We start from the raw sequence: 17534 nt of genomic DNA on the forward strand, positions 1-17534 counted from the left end.
CGAACCCCTTTTTTCTCTTAATTTAGCAAATGCTCGTGTGCTCATTTACACCACTAGAGGGCAGCAGAAGACTGCACACTGACGCACCACAAGGTTGTCCACTTTCATTCTATTTTAACTTTGTGAACTGGTTCTGCGTTTTGCAGGGTTCCGGTTTCAAATTATGGTCTTAAATGAGGGATAGGGTTTTAAATGTGGTCTTGGATTTTAAATGTAGGATTCCAAATTTGTCAAATACTTTGACTCAATCGCTGCACAAATTTCTGTCGTTTTGCAGAGGATAAAGAATATATCCCGTCAATGTTTAAATATATCCCGTCAATGTTTAAATATATGCACCCCGAACCACAAATGCTTGGCAAAATGAGAGATCTTTTCATTTGTGGTTTTTAAATTTGACCTGATTAAATTGTTTAAAAAAAAAAAAAAAGTAGACTAGTGCTCGTGAACGCAACTCTGCTCTCCCACAGCCCATGAATGCAGCACGGACTGTTGAAGCGATCCATGGCAACAGGAGCGCAGCAGCAGAGCTCGGCCAGAGGCAGAAGCTGAAGCTCGGGGTGCTGCGTCCGTCCGTCCGTCTGTCCCTCCGTCCAACACGCTCCCCTCCAAGCCAGTCTCGTGCACGCGCACACGCGCTTGCGCACACTCAAACGCACCTCCATGTAGCTGCGGAGCACCGCGCGAGGGGACCAATCCGGCTCTACGGCTCCTCATTTTGGGCTCCAAGGTGACCGACCGCGGAGGTGGGCAGCCAGACGGCAGCCCGACTTCCGCTGCACGTCAGCGGCAGGTGAAGCCGGCCGTTACCCGCACCTTGCAGCGCTCGTTCACGATGCGCGCTGCTGACATCTCCGGATTGTAAATTTGGCTCGTCACTTTTATTATTTTTTTTGCTCGCGTCCCGACTCCGAAGCAGAATGGGACGTATTTTATAGAGCTTGCTGCGTCATGTTTTTTGCCAGGTTTGTGTAAACTCCATATATTTATACAAGTCGTCTTTCTTTCCTTTTTTTATTTTTAATTATTAAAGCCCACATCTCCATCAAGCATCTGAAGCATCATCGTGAAGATGGCGACTGGGTCGGGTTGGCAGCAGTATTACTGCCCTGCCGGTCAAGGGAAATATCCGTCATCGTCGTCGTCGACCACATCAACGTCCTCAACCTCCTTCCAGTCCGGTCTGGCCATGGAATATACCCAAGACCTGCACCTGAAGATGAGCAAGAAGATCGCCCAGCTGACCAAGGTAGGCGCAGATGTTTGGAGGCCTTTTTGCATCCCCGTGAAGCGATGCAACCGCTGCTTTCCACTCGCCCGGACTCCCTTCCAAAGTGCGCCTATTTTAAGTTTGCCCTCTCAGCGTTGCGGATATCTCTCAGCTATAAATATGATTCTTATTTCCTTCAAACTTCTAAAATCCTCTCATTCCACCGGCGTTAATAATATCTTAAATATGCATCGATAAAAAGATGGCGTCAGTATTAAGCCTGTGGGAAAATGTCAGATTTTAAAAACTGTATTATTGGATTCTTTTGAATGCACGCCGAATTTAAGAGCTGCCTCACATGTTGCCAAAAGTGCCGCAACAGGAGCATGCATGAACGCCCGAGAGCGCAAGTCTATAAATCGGCAATTCTGTAAGGAACTTTAGTGTTTGCATACTGTTGCTCCAGAGAGAGAGAGGGAGAGAAAACAATGTGGGCTGCCTGAAGGTGAAAGCGTTTTGTCGGGATGCTGCATCCATCAGTGAGGCACATGAGGGGTCATTAGCCACAACATTAATCACATCAGTCACTAATCAGTCGCAGCAACGGCGGGCTGACATTTTCTCGCATGTTCATGTTGACATTTTGCAAACAGAGGAGGCAACTTGACTTGTGGCACCAAGCTCTGTCAAATTGGCCACATTTAACGGCAGAAGTGTTGCCACAGAAAAATGCACATTTTAATCTGTCAATTGCCAACTAGTCCTTCTCTGACCACGCTTGCGTGTCAAATCACCTTTCCCAGTTGTAATGAATGCAAAAGCTATTAATCTGTTACACTGAAGAAAAAAAATGGATATATATGATCTATATTTGCCCTTTAATCAGTGCCCTTTTATCTATTTGCTATGCTACATTGAATTGTTTGACTTTTTATTGCAATGGCCTATTCCAGCAAGTCATCCGAGTCAATCCGAGCGCTTTTAGCTCGTATAACGCTTAACAATGAGCGGCCGGTGTTTTACGTCTCTGCTTACTGACTCTCGTCGGCTCTTTCAAGGGCATTCCGAAACTTCCAGCCTTGCCTTGGGGGAGGTCTGGGCTTAGATCCCCAACAAGGTACGACACGATCCACGGCAGGTCGGAACTCGCGGAGGTTTCAGTCTGTCTGGCCTACCTCCTATACCTCCCGCAGAGCAGGAAGTGATGTCACAGCTGTCCAGAAGAGACGGCGTGTTTTGGCGCTCGCCGCATTCCCAGCGCTCCGGCTTTCTAATCTCTATAAACGCCATTCTGGGAGAATGAAAAGCCAGAGGAGATTAACGCTTGTGCGTACGTGCTTCCGTGTATGTGTGTGCGTGCTGCACATCTCATTAACCTCTGCAGGAAAGATCGCTCATTGTCACGATTCTTTGTCAGATTTCATTAAGATACTGCACTTGTGCACACTCACACACACACACACGCATGATTTGATGGGTCATTCATTCTTAGGAAGGTCCATTTCTTGGATTTCATCTTATTGGCCGACTGGAAATAAGATCATCAGCCAATCATAGTGCCTTGACATCCTTGAGCGTGTCTCCCGTTACCGTGGAGACGCACTCATAGCTGTAATTGTCTGTCAGCGCAGAATATGGCTGAGAAGACATTGATGTTGTCAGTGTGCTTTGTGGCCAATGCTTGAAGGATGGCACGACAAAATGGTGGCAGAGCATGACTCAGCGTTCCTTCTCGGCGCAATTAAACGACTCCTGCGGTGCCTTTAATTGAATTTAGCACCTAGCGTAGTTTTTGATTGAAAGTAGTTTGATTTCGTGTGTGCAAGTTTTATGTGTGCTAAGCGTAGAAGTTGAATTTAGCATGTAGCATATTAATACAATATTTAGCATATTGGTTTAATCAAGAATTCTGCATTTCGCTTAGCATTTGAATTTAGCCCGAAGCTTGGCACGTTCATGCGACATTTTAGCTTGCCAGTCTTTTCCCCTCTTTCCTCCATCCCAAATTAACCATCGTTTGAGTCCTTATCTGCTTTATTGGCATTGCGGCGCGTTAACGACTTCATCAAAGTAGAATGTGCAACAACAAAAGAGCGCCACAGTTTCCATAGCAACATACCCCCATGAAACAAAAGTCTTCTACTTGCTGGGAGACAAAACGCTCTCAAAAGACAACAAATAGCAAGATGGTGAGCCTCACATATATTCAAATTATGGGAAACTCCAAAAGTTCCCATGGTGGAAATTCTTCAGGGACCAGGCCAGCTAATGCTAACCCTTAGCTGACACCGTAATAAATATTATGGTTGAATTCGCCCGCCCACCTCGGCCTGGTGTTTTGTTAACTGCTGAAATGCGGCCCATGATGAAGGCTGCAGGCGACACGGTGTCAATGTAAACTGACGCCAGCGCTAATGGAAGTCAGTCGCCGTCACAAGCTGTGCCCAATTTCCCACCTCTTCTTATAAAATCCCACTTTCATTCCAAGTGTGCCTAATGGAGTGTCCCTTTCCCAAAAGGCGAATAATGGCATTTTCTACGAGCAGGCGGTGACATCATGCCATCCGGCCCAGGATGGATTAAAGATTTGTAGCTTTGAGCAGCACGCCGCCGGTGACTCATCTGACCTGATTTTGCATAGCAGCAGTAGCGCAGCGGCGGAGGCAGAAGCGAAATCGGCCACTCAGGCGGAAGAAGGAAAATAAAAAAAAATAAAAAAGCATGGTGGCTATGCGGCCATATGCTCGCTGCGTACGCAAATAAATCCATCTCCGATCTGCGGATGAAACATATGGCTTTTAGAATAAATCAAAATCTGAGCAACATGGCTGGACACTGATTTAAGCCTTTAGCTCGCGGCTAACGCTACTCCTGACTGCCAACAATGGCTGGGCTCCCAAATATGTTTTTTGTCACGCCTGCCTCGCTTTCACTGAGGTCCACTTCATCAAGCACTTCCCTCCTTAGGCTGAGCGGCTGTGTCCGGTCGCCATGGAAACTCAGACATATACGTGTGTGTGAAAGGGTAAGTATTTAACCCCCTCCATCTTTCACTCCCCCCCCCCCCCCCCCCCCACCTTACCTGTCTGTGCTGCAGGTAATTACAGTCTTCCCACTCAGCTCTAAAAATATTTCAAGTCTCTGCAGGCAGACAGCGGGCCAAATGTTCCAGATGGACTTTTATCAGCTTTGGAAAACCAAAATGTATTTGTTTATCAATTTAGGAGTCCGCTAAAGTTTGGAGTGAAAGCTTCGTTGTGTGTGGTAGTTCAGTAAAGTAGCAGTGGCATGAAATTAGAAAGTCAAGCAGATATTTTCTTGCTGTGTTAAGCCTCGACGCGGCTGCCGCTTCTTCTTTTTCTTGCTTCTCCCACGCCGGGAAGAGCTCCTCCATTCCCGAGTGCATCCATGCGGGGACATCCCACCCGCGTCCGCTTACCCGATTAGCTCGCGCCGCTAGCGGATTAAAAAGTGATCGCCATGCTGGAAACATTGCAAAATGTATCCAAGATTTGTCTTATTATTTTAGGCAAAATTACTTTTTTTTAATCCCAAACAACAATTGTCTGTAATTGTGCCAATGCAGGTGATCTACGCCCTCAACACCAAGAACGACGAGCACGAGGCGGCCATCGCCACCCTGAAGGAGGCTCACGAGGAGGAGGTGCAGCAGATCCTCTCTGAGACCAGGGAGAAGATTTTACAGGTGGGTCACAACCCCAACAAAGGAAGGAAGTGGAGCAGATGTCATCAGGTACACCCCCTCCACCCCCCACTTCAGTATAAGAGCAAGATCAGCGACGAGATGGACCTGAAGAGACGCATCCAGTCCCTGGAGGAGTCCATGGAGCTGCACGAGAGGATGAAGAGGCAGGCGCTGGCCGAGTTTGACAACTATCGACAGAGGGTGGAGGACCTGCAGCTGTGCACCGAGGCTCAGGTATCGCTTTGCTTGGTCGGCCCGGCTGACCGAAGTGAACTTTGACCTCTCACTGTGTCCCTTAGCACACCCAACGGGTGGTGTCCATGTCGCGCGAGGTGGAGGAGATGCGGCGCTCGTTCGAGGAGAAGCTGCGCACCTTCGGTCAGGCGCAGGCGCAATTCGAGCAGGAGAAGAAGGCGGCGCTGGAGGAGCTGAAGGGTCAACACCGGCAGGAGGTGCAGGAGCTCCTCCGAAGCCACCAGAGCCACAACGCTAACTACAGCAAAGACCAAGAGAAGCTGGGCCAGCTCCACAAAGCCGAGGTAAAAACGGCCCGATCGCCGAGAGGAAGGAACTCGGACGCTGATCCGTTTTAGTTTGGTTCAGGTGGATTCTCTGACAGAACGAGTGGAAGAACTCAAGCAGGACAAGAAGAGACTTGTGGATGAGTATGAGGCCAAACTCAGCAAGGTAACCACCACAGTGGACCCGCCCGAGACCTCCGCCTAGATCTTTCACCACCATCTTTCTTCAGGCTCAGGCCTTCTACGAGCGCGAACTGGAGGCCATGAAGCGAACGCAGCAGCTGACGGCCGACAACCTTCTAGCGTGGAAGCGCACCGAGGCCGAGCTGCGCCGCGAGTTCCAGACGCAGGAGGCGGCGCTGCAGAAGACCCTGGGCAAGCTCCGGACCGAGCTGGCCCGCGTCAGCGAGGAGGCTCGCGATCACCGCGAGCGCTCGCACAAGCTGCAGGCCTCGCTCGCCGCCTCCGAGAGTGCCGTCAAGGTGCGTTTTGTTTTTTTCCTGAGGATAAAGAATCTACTCCTCCTAGCGTGTGTGGTCGCTTCCTCAGGAGCTGAGCAAACAGCTGGATGAGGTGACGCAGAATTCCGAGATTGTGGAGATCCGCCAAAAGGAGGCAGAGTGCGAGCTGGAGGCGGCCCGGGATCGAGTCCAGCAGCAGGCCACCGAGATCCTCCTCAAAGCCAGTAAGACGCCACATGGGGGGGGGAGGAAAACCCGGTGTGGGCAGCCATTTTGTTGACGCCAATCGCCGTCAGGTCAGATCAGCAGCCTGCAAGCCACCCAGATGACTCAGGAGGCGGCTGTGCGGGACCTGGACAACGAGCGCAGCCGTCTGAAGGATAAAGTGCTGAGGCTGGAGGAGGAACGCGAGGCACTCCACGGCCAGAGCCAAGCGCTGGACGAGAGGCACAAGCAACAACTGCAGTCCCTGCACAAGGTGCCGTCGCAAAACGATGAAATTAGAACTAACTTGAGGCAACAAACCCAACAAAAAGTTGGCCAGTGACAGTGTCAATAAGCGTATTTGCTAGTTTTGAGGAAAAAAAACAGCTCTTTGCAAAAGGTCACGTCAAGAGCCGGCGGCGCCCCCCCCCCCCCCCAACCCCCCCCCCCCCACCCCCCCCGCTGAATGTCAACTGCGGCGGCTCCATGTCGTCTTTGCCGGCCCTCCGGCGCTGACATTTGCCGCCGCGTCCTCCGGGAGGCCTCGATCGATGGAAAATATTCTCGGTTTAAGCAACTTTGAAAAGTCTTGGAATTCCGCAAGCCGGAAAAAAAACAAAAACAAATCGCCGCCTGCTCATTTGTAATCGCTGTCAATATGGCGGAGTGACGCCGCAGCATATGGTGGCTGACTTGTGTGATCGTTATTGGCAGACGCTACGCGAGGAGAAGGCGGCTCACGAGAAGGACATGAACAGCCTGCGAGCTCGCTACGAAGAGGAGAGCGGCCAGAGCAAGGAGAACCAGGCCCGGGTTCTGGACGAGGTGGCCAAGAAGCATCGGGCCGCGTTGGAGAGCGCGCTCGGCGGAGCGGAGAAGGACAAAAACAGACTCTTGGCTGTGAGTGCGCACCTTGCCGTTGTCATGGCGACCGGCTCAGCATCACAGATGAATATTTGAAGATACTTAGCATCGACATGCTTTTAAGCCGCTTGCGTCCTACATACATGCTAAAGTCATCTTCATCATCATCGTCACACGCGCACGACACTTTGTCACGTATGTCGGGATCAGCGTTAGAATACGTCGAAATGCGCCGGCAGGAGCTGGAGCAGCAGTTTGAGCAAGAGCGCCACACGCTGGAGGAACAGAGGAACCTCCTGCAAATGCAGCTGGAGCAGCTGAGGGAGGAAATGAGCTCCAAGCTCGACGCCGCCGACCAAGAGGTGAGCAAGAATTTGACCTTCTTTTAAAAATGACTTTTGAGTTTTACGCCAAAGCGTGTTTATGGTCTTGCGCGTCAGGTGCGGCGTCTGCAGGAGGAGGTGGAGCGCGGCGAGAGGGACATGAGCGCGGCCGAGAGCCAGATAGCCACCATGAGGCAGGCGCAGGACAAACTGCTGGAGGAGCTGGACGCCACCAGGGGGCGACTGAGGGAGACCAGCAACCTGCTCACCGCCCTGCAGGTGAGGTGCCTCCGCCGCCGTGCCTTGCAAACCGCATTCGGGGACAAATGCGTTTACCTGTGCGTGTCAGGGCGAGCTGGAGGTCCAAACACGACAACATGAAGCCAAAGTCATCACCACCAAAGAGGAAGAGAAACATAAGATGGATAAGATGGCTTTGGAGCTGGAACTCAAGTGGACCGAGACCCTCAGGTGAGACCCGCTCCCCCCCTCCCTTGGCGGATTGTTTGCAGCCTGTAATTGAGGATTTGTGTGTGCACGCAGGCAAGAATGCAAGAAGCTGCGCGAGGAGCTACGAGAGGAGCACGCGGCGGACAAAGCGGCCGCCTTGAGCCAGCTGGCCCAAAGCAAAGAGCAAGAGATGAGCAACTCCCGAGACAGCTGGCAGAGGAAAGTGGACGACCTGCTGGAACAGGTACGCGCAGGACATTTTTAACAAGAGACACTAAGCTCTCTCGTCTGAAGAATTGTTGGTATTGTCTGTCTATATGTGTTGCTGCGCCGTTTTTGCTCCAAAATCCATTGCTTATAAAATGAACGCTATCCCTCCATTCGCCACCGTTTGTTATTCACGTCTTAGTCACGGCACATTTTCCCCAAATTTGGGACACTGAGTGTGCGAGTGGTGACACAATCCAGCTTTTCTGTTTTATTCTTAGTCGCCTTTCAAGTGCTGATGAATTAGCAATGTGCGGCCCCTTCTGCTCTGAAACAAAACCAGAAAAACCGCCCATGTTGATTCCCTTTCTGCATTTTGTTAAATGATATATATTTAGTTCGAATAAAGATCTATTCTTCAAAACGGCTCTTTGTTTTAGATCTCCTTGCTGAAGCAGAGTCTGGAGATGCAATTGTCGCAGTCGCAGTCGTCGTTGCAGCAGCTTCAGCAGCAGTTCAGCCAGGAGCGCGAGCACCTGCGAACGCAGCTCGACGAGCTGCAAACCGAGCACCAACGCAGACACCAGCGGCTGCACGAGGCTCAGTGCTGCGCCCTGCAGGACGTCGAGCACGCCCGCCAACGAGATATCAAGGTTGGATCACAAAGAAAAGAATTCATTTTTCCATCATGATGAAATCGCGCCCGCCCACTCCCCGGAAATAAAAACGGCACATTGCGTCAACAGCTGTAATTACGTAAAAGCTTCAGGTCGGCAAAAGGCGTCATTCCTTTTATCTCCCAGAGTGGGAAATGTTAGTCACTGTGAGTCACACATCCATATTTACATCTATTATTTTATGCAAACGTCATTACGGCAGCTCAAGAACCGGAGCGATAAATAAAAGCTCTTCTCTCTTCTTCCCTCCTACACTCTCGCTCTCATTTCCACAAACACAGATGCTAAATTGCTCGGCTCGCTCTCTAATTGTTAAGCCGCACTTTTCAACAACAAATGTTTCAACCAAACCGTTGTCATGCTAATTCAAAACGCCATAGAGAGGCTAACGGACACTAGCTTAGACGCTACAGTGATCGTAAACGTTCCAACGATGCACATAAGGTGGCAAAAGGCAAAGCAGGTGTTCACCCAGTAGCTTTTAATGCTTTATAATTGTAAGCTAAAAGGCTCGCTGTGCAGAATCCGCAGTATTGTGAGTTGCGCTTGGGAGCCATAAAACCGGCGGGAAAAAAACAGCAACTCCATTAAGCGCAGCGAAGAGGCACCATCGCATTGTTATCGTCCATCTCGCTCATCTCAGACGGGGATCATTTGGACTGATGAAAGGGCCACGCTGAAGGCTCTGCAAATTTCCTCCCGCATCTGAATTTTAAAGACCGCATGAATAAAAGTGGTTGGCGCGCCGCCATCAATTCGGAGCGGAGAGAACGAGCGGACCTCCACCGAAGCCCATCATAATGCGGCAGAGTGCTGAGTGAGATTGTTCCACCTTTAAATCACTGCCGCTGGGCTTTTTTTTTGGGGATGGATGGATCTTTCTTTCATTTCCATTCCCCAACTTTGTGTCCTTTTTTTTTTTTTTTTTTTCAGGACCTGGAGGAGCGCCTCCGTCAGCACCATCACGCCGAGCTCCAGTCGCTGCGAGAGGCCCACCGGCACAGCGTGGAGACCCTCAAGCAGCAGTCGGAGCAGGAGCTGCAGACGCTACGATTCGAGCTGGAGGACGAGGGCAAGGCCATGCTGGGTAAACAACATGACTTTTAAAAAAAAAAATAATTCTTAACATAACAAATGAGCATAAAAGCTGTGCGGGCTGGAAATCCAGCCACCCAAACGGAAGGTTCCAGATTGCACCAAGTGCACCACTGATGAATGTTCCTCCATTAACCTTCACAGTCGTGCGCCTGACCGCCATCCGTCTCTCCGCCGACGTGCTCCTTTATATTATTCGGGCCTCCGCTTCCTCTCAGCTCCTTGTGTTTACTCTGTGGCATTAAATCTGAGTGGAAAGCTAATAGTGTGCGTATGTGTGTGTGTGTGTGTGTGTGTGTGCGTGTGTGTTACTGACCAGCTCTAAATTAGAAAAAAAAAGTGTTCATTTAAACATCAAAAGACTTCTAATAATAAAAGTTCATTAGCTTAATGCTAATACCTAATGTGAAACGCCATGCATGTGCTATCAAAAGTTAGCATTGATGCAGTTGGCTACAAGAATGTCACTAAAAAAAATACTTTTACAATCAATTTATTTTTTTCCCATCACAGCATCGCTTCGGTCGGAGCTGAACCACATCCACGCGTCGGCCATCGAGCACCTGCGACAAAACCACCAACAGGAAGTGACGGCCGTCAAGAAGGAACTGGAAAAGACGGTGGAGAAAACCTGCCTTCAGGTACCGCCGACACATTTCAAGTGGTGCATTTCTATGTTTTCTACAACTTTGTGTTTTGTCGCGTATGTGTGTGTTTTCACACTGCTAATTGGACAAATGCGGTGTGCCTAAATGTGTTAAATTGGCCTCGGGGCTCTCGGTCTGCTTGCCTGCGTACATGCGAGCTGGCATTTAATGAGTGCACAGCTTTTAAATAACACGTTTCATTTTTCTGTCATCGCAGCGTGGGCATTCGGAGCTATTTAAAAATGTTTTAATGAAGAACACACACATGCATTGGATGACATGAGATTGCATCCCAAATGAATTGGAAAGAGAGTTTAATTTCTATTTCCAGCACAGTCAGGCAAGCTAGTTCCTTGGCTAATGTCCTCATTGGATGAATAATTCAGGGATTTTTTTTTTTAAAGCCGAGCAGGGAAATAGTTGGACAGAAGAAGATGTGAGGAAATGAGCTCATTAATGTTTTGTGGGTCGGAAAGGGGAAGAAAAGCCAAAGTGGTTCCGATCGAGCAAGCAGATGTCTCATCTGGAAGCACATCTGCTCGCAGAGTCAACATCTCATTAGCATGCTTGAAGTTGTTTGATTACATTCGGGACAAGTCACGGAAAACATTTGAAAAGCGCCATTCTTCAAAAATGTTTTTCAGGAGCGCGAGCTGCTGGGCCGCATGGCCGAGCTTCAGGAGGAGGCCACGCGGCGGAAGAAGCACATCGCTCAGCTGGACCACCAAATCCACACGCTCAACGAGAACATCAGCAGCCTTACCAAGGAGCTGGAGCTCAAAGGCAAGGAGGTGCTCAAGATACGCAGCGAGGCCAACCAGCAGATCAGGTAGTCCAACCGTGTCAGGCACCCGCAATCTTTTCTGGAGCGTGATGGGAATTCTTCATTAATGTTGTTGGGCCTCCGTGTGTGTGTGTGTGCGCGCACAGCATGCATCCATTATATAACAAGTGTGTGTGTGTAAGAGAGAATATGGCGGTCGGAGAGCTAAAAATAGTAAATAATGAAATAAACGGATGAATGCTGTGTGTGAGGAAGATGAGGAAATGAGTCGTGTTCCTCAGGGAGCGATGACAACAGGGGGAGCTAGCTCGCTAACGATAATTAGGTCTCATACCGGATCGGAATGATTTGAACAACCACAGTGTCAGGATGACATTAATCGGGATTGTATTTTATAAAAGTTGAAATTAGTAGAAAGAAATAGTACATAATAATACAGTTTTGGATACACAAGCAAAGAAGACTTTCACAGCTTTAAGTGACTCAATCGTCTGCAGTTGTTGTTTTTCGCAGAGGATAAAGAATATATACTGCTGTTCCTTAGCCCGCATATGGCGTTTTGCATTGTGTGTTAGCATTAAGCTAGCGCGTTTGTGCTCAGGGCCCACGAGCAGGAGCTGCAAAAACGTCACGAGCGAGAAGTGTCGGAGATGAACGCCGCCCACAGCAGAGACACGCACAATATGTTGGCCGACTTCAACAAGGCGCAGGAGGTCCTCAAGGATAAGATCTCGGCCCTGCAGATTCTGTACGTGACGTTTTCATTCGGCTTCCCAAAAATGTTGACGTGTCAATGAAGCATTTTTTTTTCTCCCTTTCAGGCTGGAAGGCACCGAAGATAAATTTAGGAATAGGGAAAGTCGCCCTGAGGATCTCCAGATGATCGCCGAGCTCAAGGATATGGTGTCCGAGAGGGAATCACTCGTCAAGAAGCTGGTGGTAGGTCGTCCGCAAAAAAAGTCACACATACATGCCAAAGCAGCAGGTGGCGCTATGACTGAAAGGTGCAATATATATACCAAACAGATGCCTCGCACCAAGTAGTTGCCCCCGTTACTTCAATTAAACACCTTCTTCTTCCCCTTCAGAAAAAAATACCGAGTCGTGCCACTAGGGGGCTTAATGACCTTTCCTCTGACATGTGACGCCAGCATGTGGCTCGGTCGATGCCTGCCTGCGCGCGTCCGTAAAGTGTGAAAGCTGAGCCGTTTCCTTGCCGCCACTCCAGGACGACAAGAAGTTCTACCAGCTGGAGCTGGTCAACCGAGAGAGCAACTTCAACAAAGTCTTCAACGCCAGTCCCAACGTTGGCGTCATCAACCCGCTCATCAAGGTAGGGCCAACGTGGACGCCATCTGGCCTCAAACATTTCACTTGACCTTTCCTACGATGCTCTCGCTCCTTTTTTTTTTTTTTTTTTGGGGGAGTTTCATTTTCCCACCACATGCTCATCATTGAAGTCTCTCTGTGTGTTTGTTTTTGTGTGTTTGTGTGCTGTCACGCGTGACGTGCGTCCTACCTGGCCGTCTCACTTTGCTTTCCAAGCCATTTGGATGTGGGACGCCCACCGAGCGGCGCCGGGTCGGTCGGGACGATCCCGTTAGCGCGTTGTTGGGACCTTTCCTCATTTTCCCTTTTTTCTTGACCTCATTAATTTTGCCTTTTATGGATTATTTACGCCTTGATTTTTGCTTTGAACCCCACCCTTCTCTCCCCCGTGTCCCCACCTTCCTTCCTCCCTCCCTCCCTCCCTTTCTTTCTGTGTAGCAAAAGCGAAAGAATGAGAAAGCGGCGGCGAGCAGATTCGGCAGCTCCGCCGGTTTCAGGGTTCTGGAGGCAGCCGGCTCGGGCCCGGCGGGCGGCCCGCAGCAGCAGCCGCCGCCGCCACCTCCGCCGCCGCCCCCGGCCCAGCCCGGCCGCCTCGAACCCCTTCCCCATTCCCCCCTCCTCCTCCATCACCTCGAGCTGAACGCCAACAAACCTCTTCCCCGGCCGCCGACCCCTCCCACAGAACCCAAGAAGTTCACGAGGTGAGAGAGAAAAAGCGAGAGCGTCTCAGCTCCGGTGGGCGGCGGCCATGCAAAATCATCCAATCACAGAACTCGTTAGCCTCCGCATCTGATTGGCCGGCGCTCCCTCCGGCGATCCGCTTCAATCGATAAATAGGAGAAAATAGTCGCCGCCACGTGATTGGATGGTTGCTTTTAATGGGCGGGCTTTGCTCTTTGCTGTGAGGAGGCATCAAAGAATGGCTTTGGGATGCAAAAGGAGCATGTTTGTGTGTCTTTGATGTTTTTTGGGGTCATTGCTGTTACCGTCCAGTTTTTGTTGTCCTTTTGCTCATCCTCATCTCCACCCATTGGACGTTCCCGCGTCTTTATTAACCTTCGTTGGCTTTTGACGACGACGACTCGATCGAGGAGGTTTCTGGTTGTCAAAGCAATCAATGATCACACTGGGAGCGCATTTGCATGCCCACAAACACACGGGAAGTAAACAAGTGTGTGAGTGTGCATGGATGTGCTGCTGCATGCTAACGCTGCTCCTCCAGGACGTCCGGATTGCGCATGGGTGGGATTTTTTTTTTTCTGCAAGGAATAGACGGGCCACTTGAAATCAAGAACATAGAAGTAAAATAATAGTTAATAATTATTCAACTCAATATTTGATACATTACAATTAAATGTATGTGGGTCAAAAAAGGATGGGTGGAGAAATATATGAATTTCTAGGGGGCGGGGCTAAATTATTGCCACCAACAAGACTCTGGATAAAGTCAATTCTCGGTGGGGTGGATTATGCATATAGTATTACTCCTCCAAAGCACACACACACTTAGCATTGACAGAATGAGGTCACATACAGTAGAATGAATGCATCCACTCTGAATTAAAGGATTAGTCCCATCCACGCTCCTCTTTTTAAATCATTCAAGCGCCTTGTAATTTTAATATCTCTCTCAAATATGCACTTTTAGCCTAAAATATAACACGGTGTACGCAAGGGAATGTTTTAAACCCGCTGAAAAGTGTCAAATCTGCAAAAATGATGAGCATGATGAAATAGTGTCAAGTCATGCATTGTAGATGTTAAATTGAGGTTTTACCGCCCTCTGGCGGACAACCGCTGCACTGCAAGACGACGCCTGATTAGATATTGGACTCCAGTAGTGAAAATTCTGCATATTTTCTTAATCTTTTTTCGTTATTACGTTTTCATAGAGACAATAACATTTAACCATTTGTTTTTATAATATTACTAATTATAATTCAGAATATTGAACCAGTTGTATTTGTAAAACTGCACATTTTAGTATCCTGTAATTGCTTTTGTCACCTTTCTTTTCTTCCCCGCAGCCCTCCTGAGACAAAGGACGTGGCCATGGACCTTCCGGACGCTCAGCGACAAGAGTGGTTCGCTCAGTACTTTTCCTTTTGAATGACAACACGCACACACACACACACATACACCAACCTGCAGAAACAAACGCACCAGGATTCAGCAGCATGTCAGCCAAACTTAAGAAAAATGTCTGGATATAAACTACAACAAAAAAAAAAAAGAGAAAGAAAATGTTTGTTTTCTATATTGTTAAAAAAAGAAAAGGCTCGGGTCTCTTTATTATTGGCAGCTTGAGAAGATGATGTCATTCATCTTGAGGTCTATGTACTAGTGTGTTCTTTTTCGAGTAGCACGCCTGTGTCTTGCTGGTAACATTTTCTCCAGTACTAGTGCCACTTTTTCACCTACTAGCAATCTGCAATCAAACCTTAATGTGCTGTATTGCGACCAGGCCAACTTATTGGGCATGGACTCTTCTCGTAGGACCAAAATGTCCACTAGTAGTTTTACCTCACTAGGAACGTGGTTGTCCAACTAGTATGCCAAAGTTGTCTTACAAGTGTCCAAAAATGTCATTCATGGAAAAAAAGTTACTAGTATGACAGTTGTTCTACTTGCGCTCTGAAATGTTTCAGTATTGGGGATAAAGAATGGACTAGTACGTGGGCCTTAAAGTCCTTGTAGAGTGAAAATTAACCTGTCTTCTATATTGGACAACAAAAAATGGGAAAAACAATTAAGCTTCACTCTACAGGGTCTTCAAGACGGGTTTAAGGAGATGGAATAAATGCTCAAACTGTTTGTATTTTGAAATCAAGGATTATGGAATGAATGCTCAACACTCGCATTTGTCATCTTCTAGTTTTGATGTTTTAGTTTGTCATTTTCATCATTGCCAGCGTTTTGTTTTGGGGGCAAGGGAGCGTGTCCAAATGAGAAGTAGACGTGCGTGGGGTGTAGAGGTCCTTGTTCTTCTCTGTGCGTTACAAAAAAGAAATCAAATAATAGTAATAAAATGAAAAGAAAAAAAGCTGCCTTTTTGTTAAACGCCAGATAAGTCGGTCCGTTTTAGGGGGTATCATCCTCGTGATAGATGAAGATGGTGATCTTTTTGGTAGACTGCAAAACTCTTGTTTGTATGCTCGTCTGTCTACACAGATACAATGATGTCTCACAGATTTTAAGAGCAAAAATAGCGTTTTATATTTATATTATAATGTGTATGCTTATTAAATGATTATTGTGACATTTATTCTTGTGTTTCTTGTCTCCTGTTTGGCAAATCTGGTGAAGTCAATAGATGCACTTGCAACTCTACATAAGCGTCGCTAGGTGGCAGCAGCTCCATTGTGTTGACCAAGCGGTCGTTCTTTGACCCGGAAGATAAACATATACCGTGGAGAAAAAAATGGCTGCCTCGGGAGCCGCCGGTTCCCCTGGCCGCCTGGTGCAGTACGTCGTGGTCCGTTCGGATCTGGTCCACAAGCTGTCGTGGCCGCTGGGAGCCGTCATCACGCAGGCATGCCACGCCGCTACTGCCGCCGTGCACCTGCACTACGGCGACGGGGACACGCAAAGCTACCTGGCCGAGCTGGACTCCATGCACAAAGTGGTGCTCGCCGTGAGTCACGCCTACCTCCATTAAAGTATGGAGTAATGTTAGATTTTAAGTAGCCGCGATTTAAATAATCGTTTTACCGCTTTATATATTTTTGCACATATTTGCATCATAGTATGTATCATTTGGTGACAACTGATGTCATTTTCTTGCTTTAAAAAAAGCTTTATTGCTTGGTGTTTGCATGGGTACACCTATGTCCACCTAAATTCAATTAATTATATTTTGTATTTACTTTTAAATGCACACTGATATTAAAGTAATGTAACATCTGCTGATGCGACAAGCCCAAAGTCACAACCATTTATTTCCACATCAAATTATTCCACAAATGCTCTTGTGTCCTTCAGGCACCGGACGAGGCTGCGCTCTCGGGCTTATCGGAGAGCCTGAACCAGGCCGGAGTGGCTCACAAGCTTTGGATTGAGCAGCCTGAGAACATACCCACATGTCTGGCGTTGAAGCCGTACCCCAAAGAAACGGTGCAGCCTCTGCTCCGCAAGTTCAAGCTCTTTAAGTGATCTTGCCTCCCCACCAGCCTACACTCACTCAGCTGCCTGTATTAAAATGGTTTGATATCTAATTTCCTGACTGTTAAAATAATTTGTCAGAGATGCTACATACCAATCGGACAGCTGAGGAAGCATTTAATTGAGAAGGTCCACCTCAGAGCTTGTCGCAGTGGGTCTTCGCAGAATCTTTGCAGCAATGGCCTCACTTCGATCAACACCTCTCAGAGGAAGAGAAGTGGCAGTAAAACAGGCCAAAGTCCGGATGTCAAGGTGTAAGAGGGCAAGAGGTAATTTGCATACTAAATGTGCTCAGTCAGTAAATCAATTATTTAATGAATAAATACGTCACAATTAACCAGTAATAGGTTTACACAATTAGCTGCGAGTCATTTGCATACTTTGTCAAGGTCTGTCAGGCATCAGCTGACTTTTTTTTTTTTAATAGGAGTGCTACTGAGGTTTGTTTATCCAGCAAAGTGTTGATTTTTCAAACGGTATTTTCTGCTCTAGAAAGACATGTCTGCTTGCAAAAAAAAAAAAAAAGTACCCCAAATGATGACTGAATGAATACGTATATTTGTGCTAATGAACACTGTTGATAAGGTGTACCTTGAGGTTTTATGCTTCAAGTTCAAGGGTACTTGTACATGTACTTCAGGTTCTCTGGTGCTTGCCTAGGTACTTAAAAATGTACTTCAAGTTCTGAGGTACCTTCATGGCGGGGATAGTAGAATTAAGGCACTAGCACGTCAGCTTCCACGGCATTTAATTATTTGTATCAACCCTTTGAATGCAGAGCGCTTTAAAGTACAATAAAAAATGAGCCTATTAAATGACGGCCAATGACGCTGTGAAAGTCTTCTTGTTTGAGTGAAACTAGATTTTGGTGATGCGTATATTCTTAAGCAGGTAA

At 48.0% G+C, this 17534-nt stretch overlaps 2 protein-coding genes across 6 annotated transcripts; both read left to right on the forward strand.

Moving 5' to 3' along the window:
• The first annotated feature begins 328 nt into the window (after nt 1-328).
• fam184ab (family with sequence similarity 184 member Ab) lies at nt 329-15743 on the forward strand. 5 transcript variants are annotated; one of them, XM_049757547.2, is made up of 23 exons: nt 330-793; nt 1034-1249; nt 4797-4916; nt 4992-5150; nt 5216-5455; nt 5520-5603; nt 5668-5919; nt 5987-6122; nt 6195-6376; nt 6817-7002; nt 7206-7328; nt 7407-7568; nt 7639-7760; nt 7833-7983; nt 8387-8599; nt 9557-9710; nt 10232-10359; nt 11010-11194; nt 11751-11897; nt 11971-12088; nt 12378-12482; nt 12917-13179; nt 14506-15743. In XM_049757547.2, the coding sequence occupies exons 2-23, from the start codon at nt 1073-1075 to the stop codon at nt 14585-14587; spliced, it is 3489 nt and encodes a 1162-aa protein (XP_049613504.1). In that variant the 5' UTR covers nt 330-793; nt 1034-1072; the 3' UTR covers nt 14588-15743. The 5 variants fall into 5 exon arrangements, with proteins under 5 accessions (XP_049613507.1, XP_049613504.1, XP_049613508.1 ...); XM_049757548.2 differs by lacking the exon at nt 330-793 and adding an exon at nt 820-965 and having other exon boundaries at nt 1051-1249; XM_049757549.2 differs by lacking the exon at nt 12917-13179 and having other exon boundaries at nt 332-793.
• A 120-nt stretch (nt 15744-15863) lies between these two features.
• On the forward strand, nt 15864-16692 carry ptrhd1 (peptidyl-tRNA hydrolase domain containing 1). Its single transcript, XM_049757688.2, has 2 exons — nt 15864-16112; nt 16460-16692. The coding sequence occupies exons 1-2, from the start codon at nt 15900-15902 to the stop codon at nt 16628-16630; spliced, it is 384 nt and encodes a 127-aa protein (XP_049613645.1). The 5' UTR covers nt 15864-15899; the 3' UTR covers nt 16631-16692.
• Nucleotides 16693-17534: the final 842 nt, after the last annotated feature.

Source organism: Syngnathus scovelli, chromosome 20 (assembly GCF_024217435.2).
Source record: "Syngnathus scovelli strain Florida chromosome 20, RoL_Ssco_1.2, whole genome shotgun sequence".
Classification (NCBI taxonomy): domain Eukaryota; kingdom Metazoa; phylum Chordata; class Actinopteri; order Syngnathiformes; family Syngnathidae; genus Syngnathus; species Syngnathus scovelli.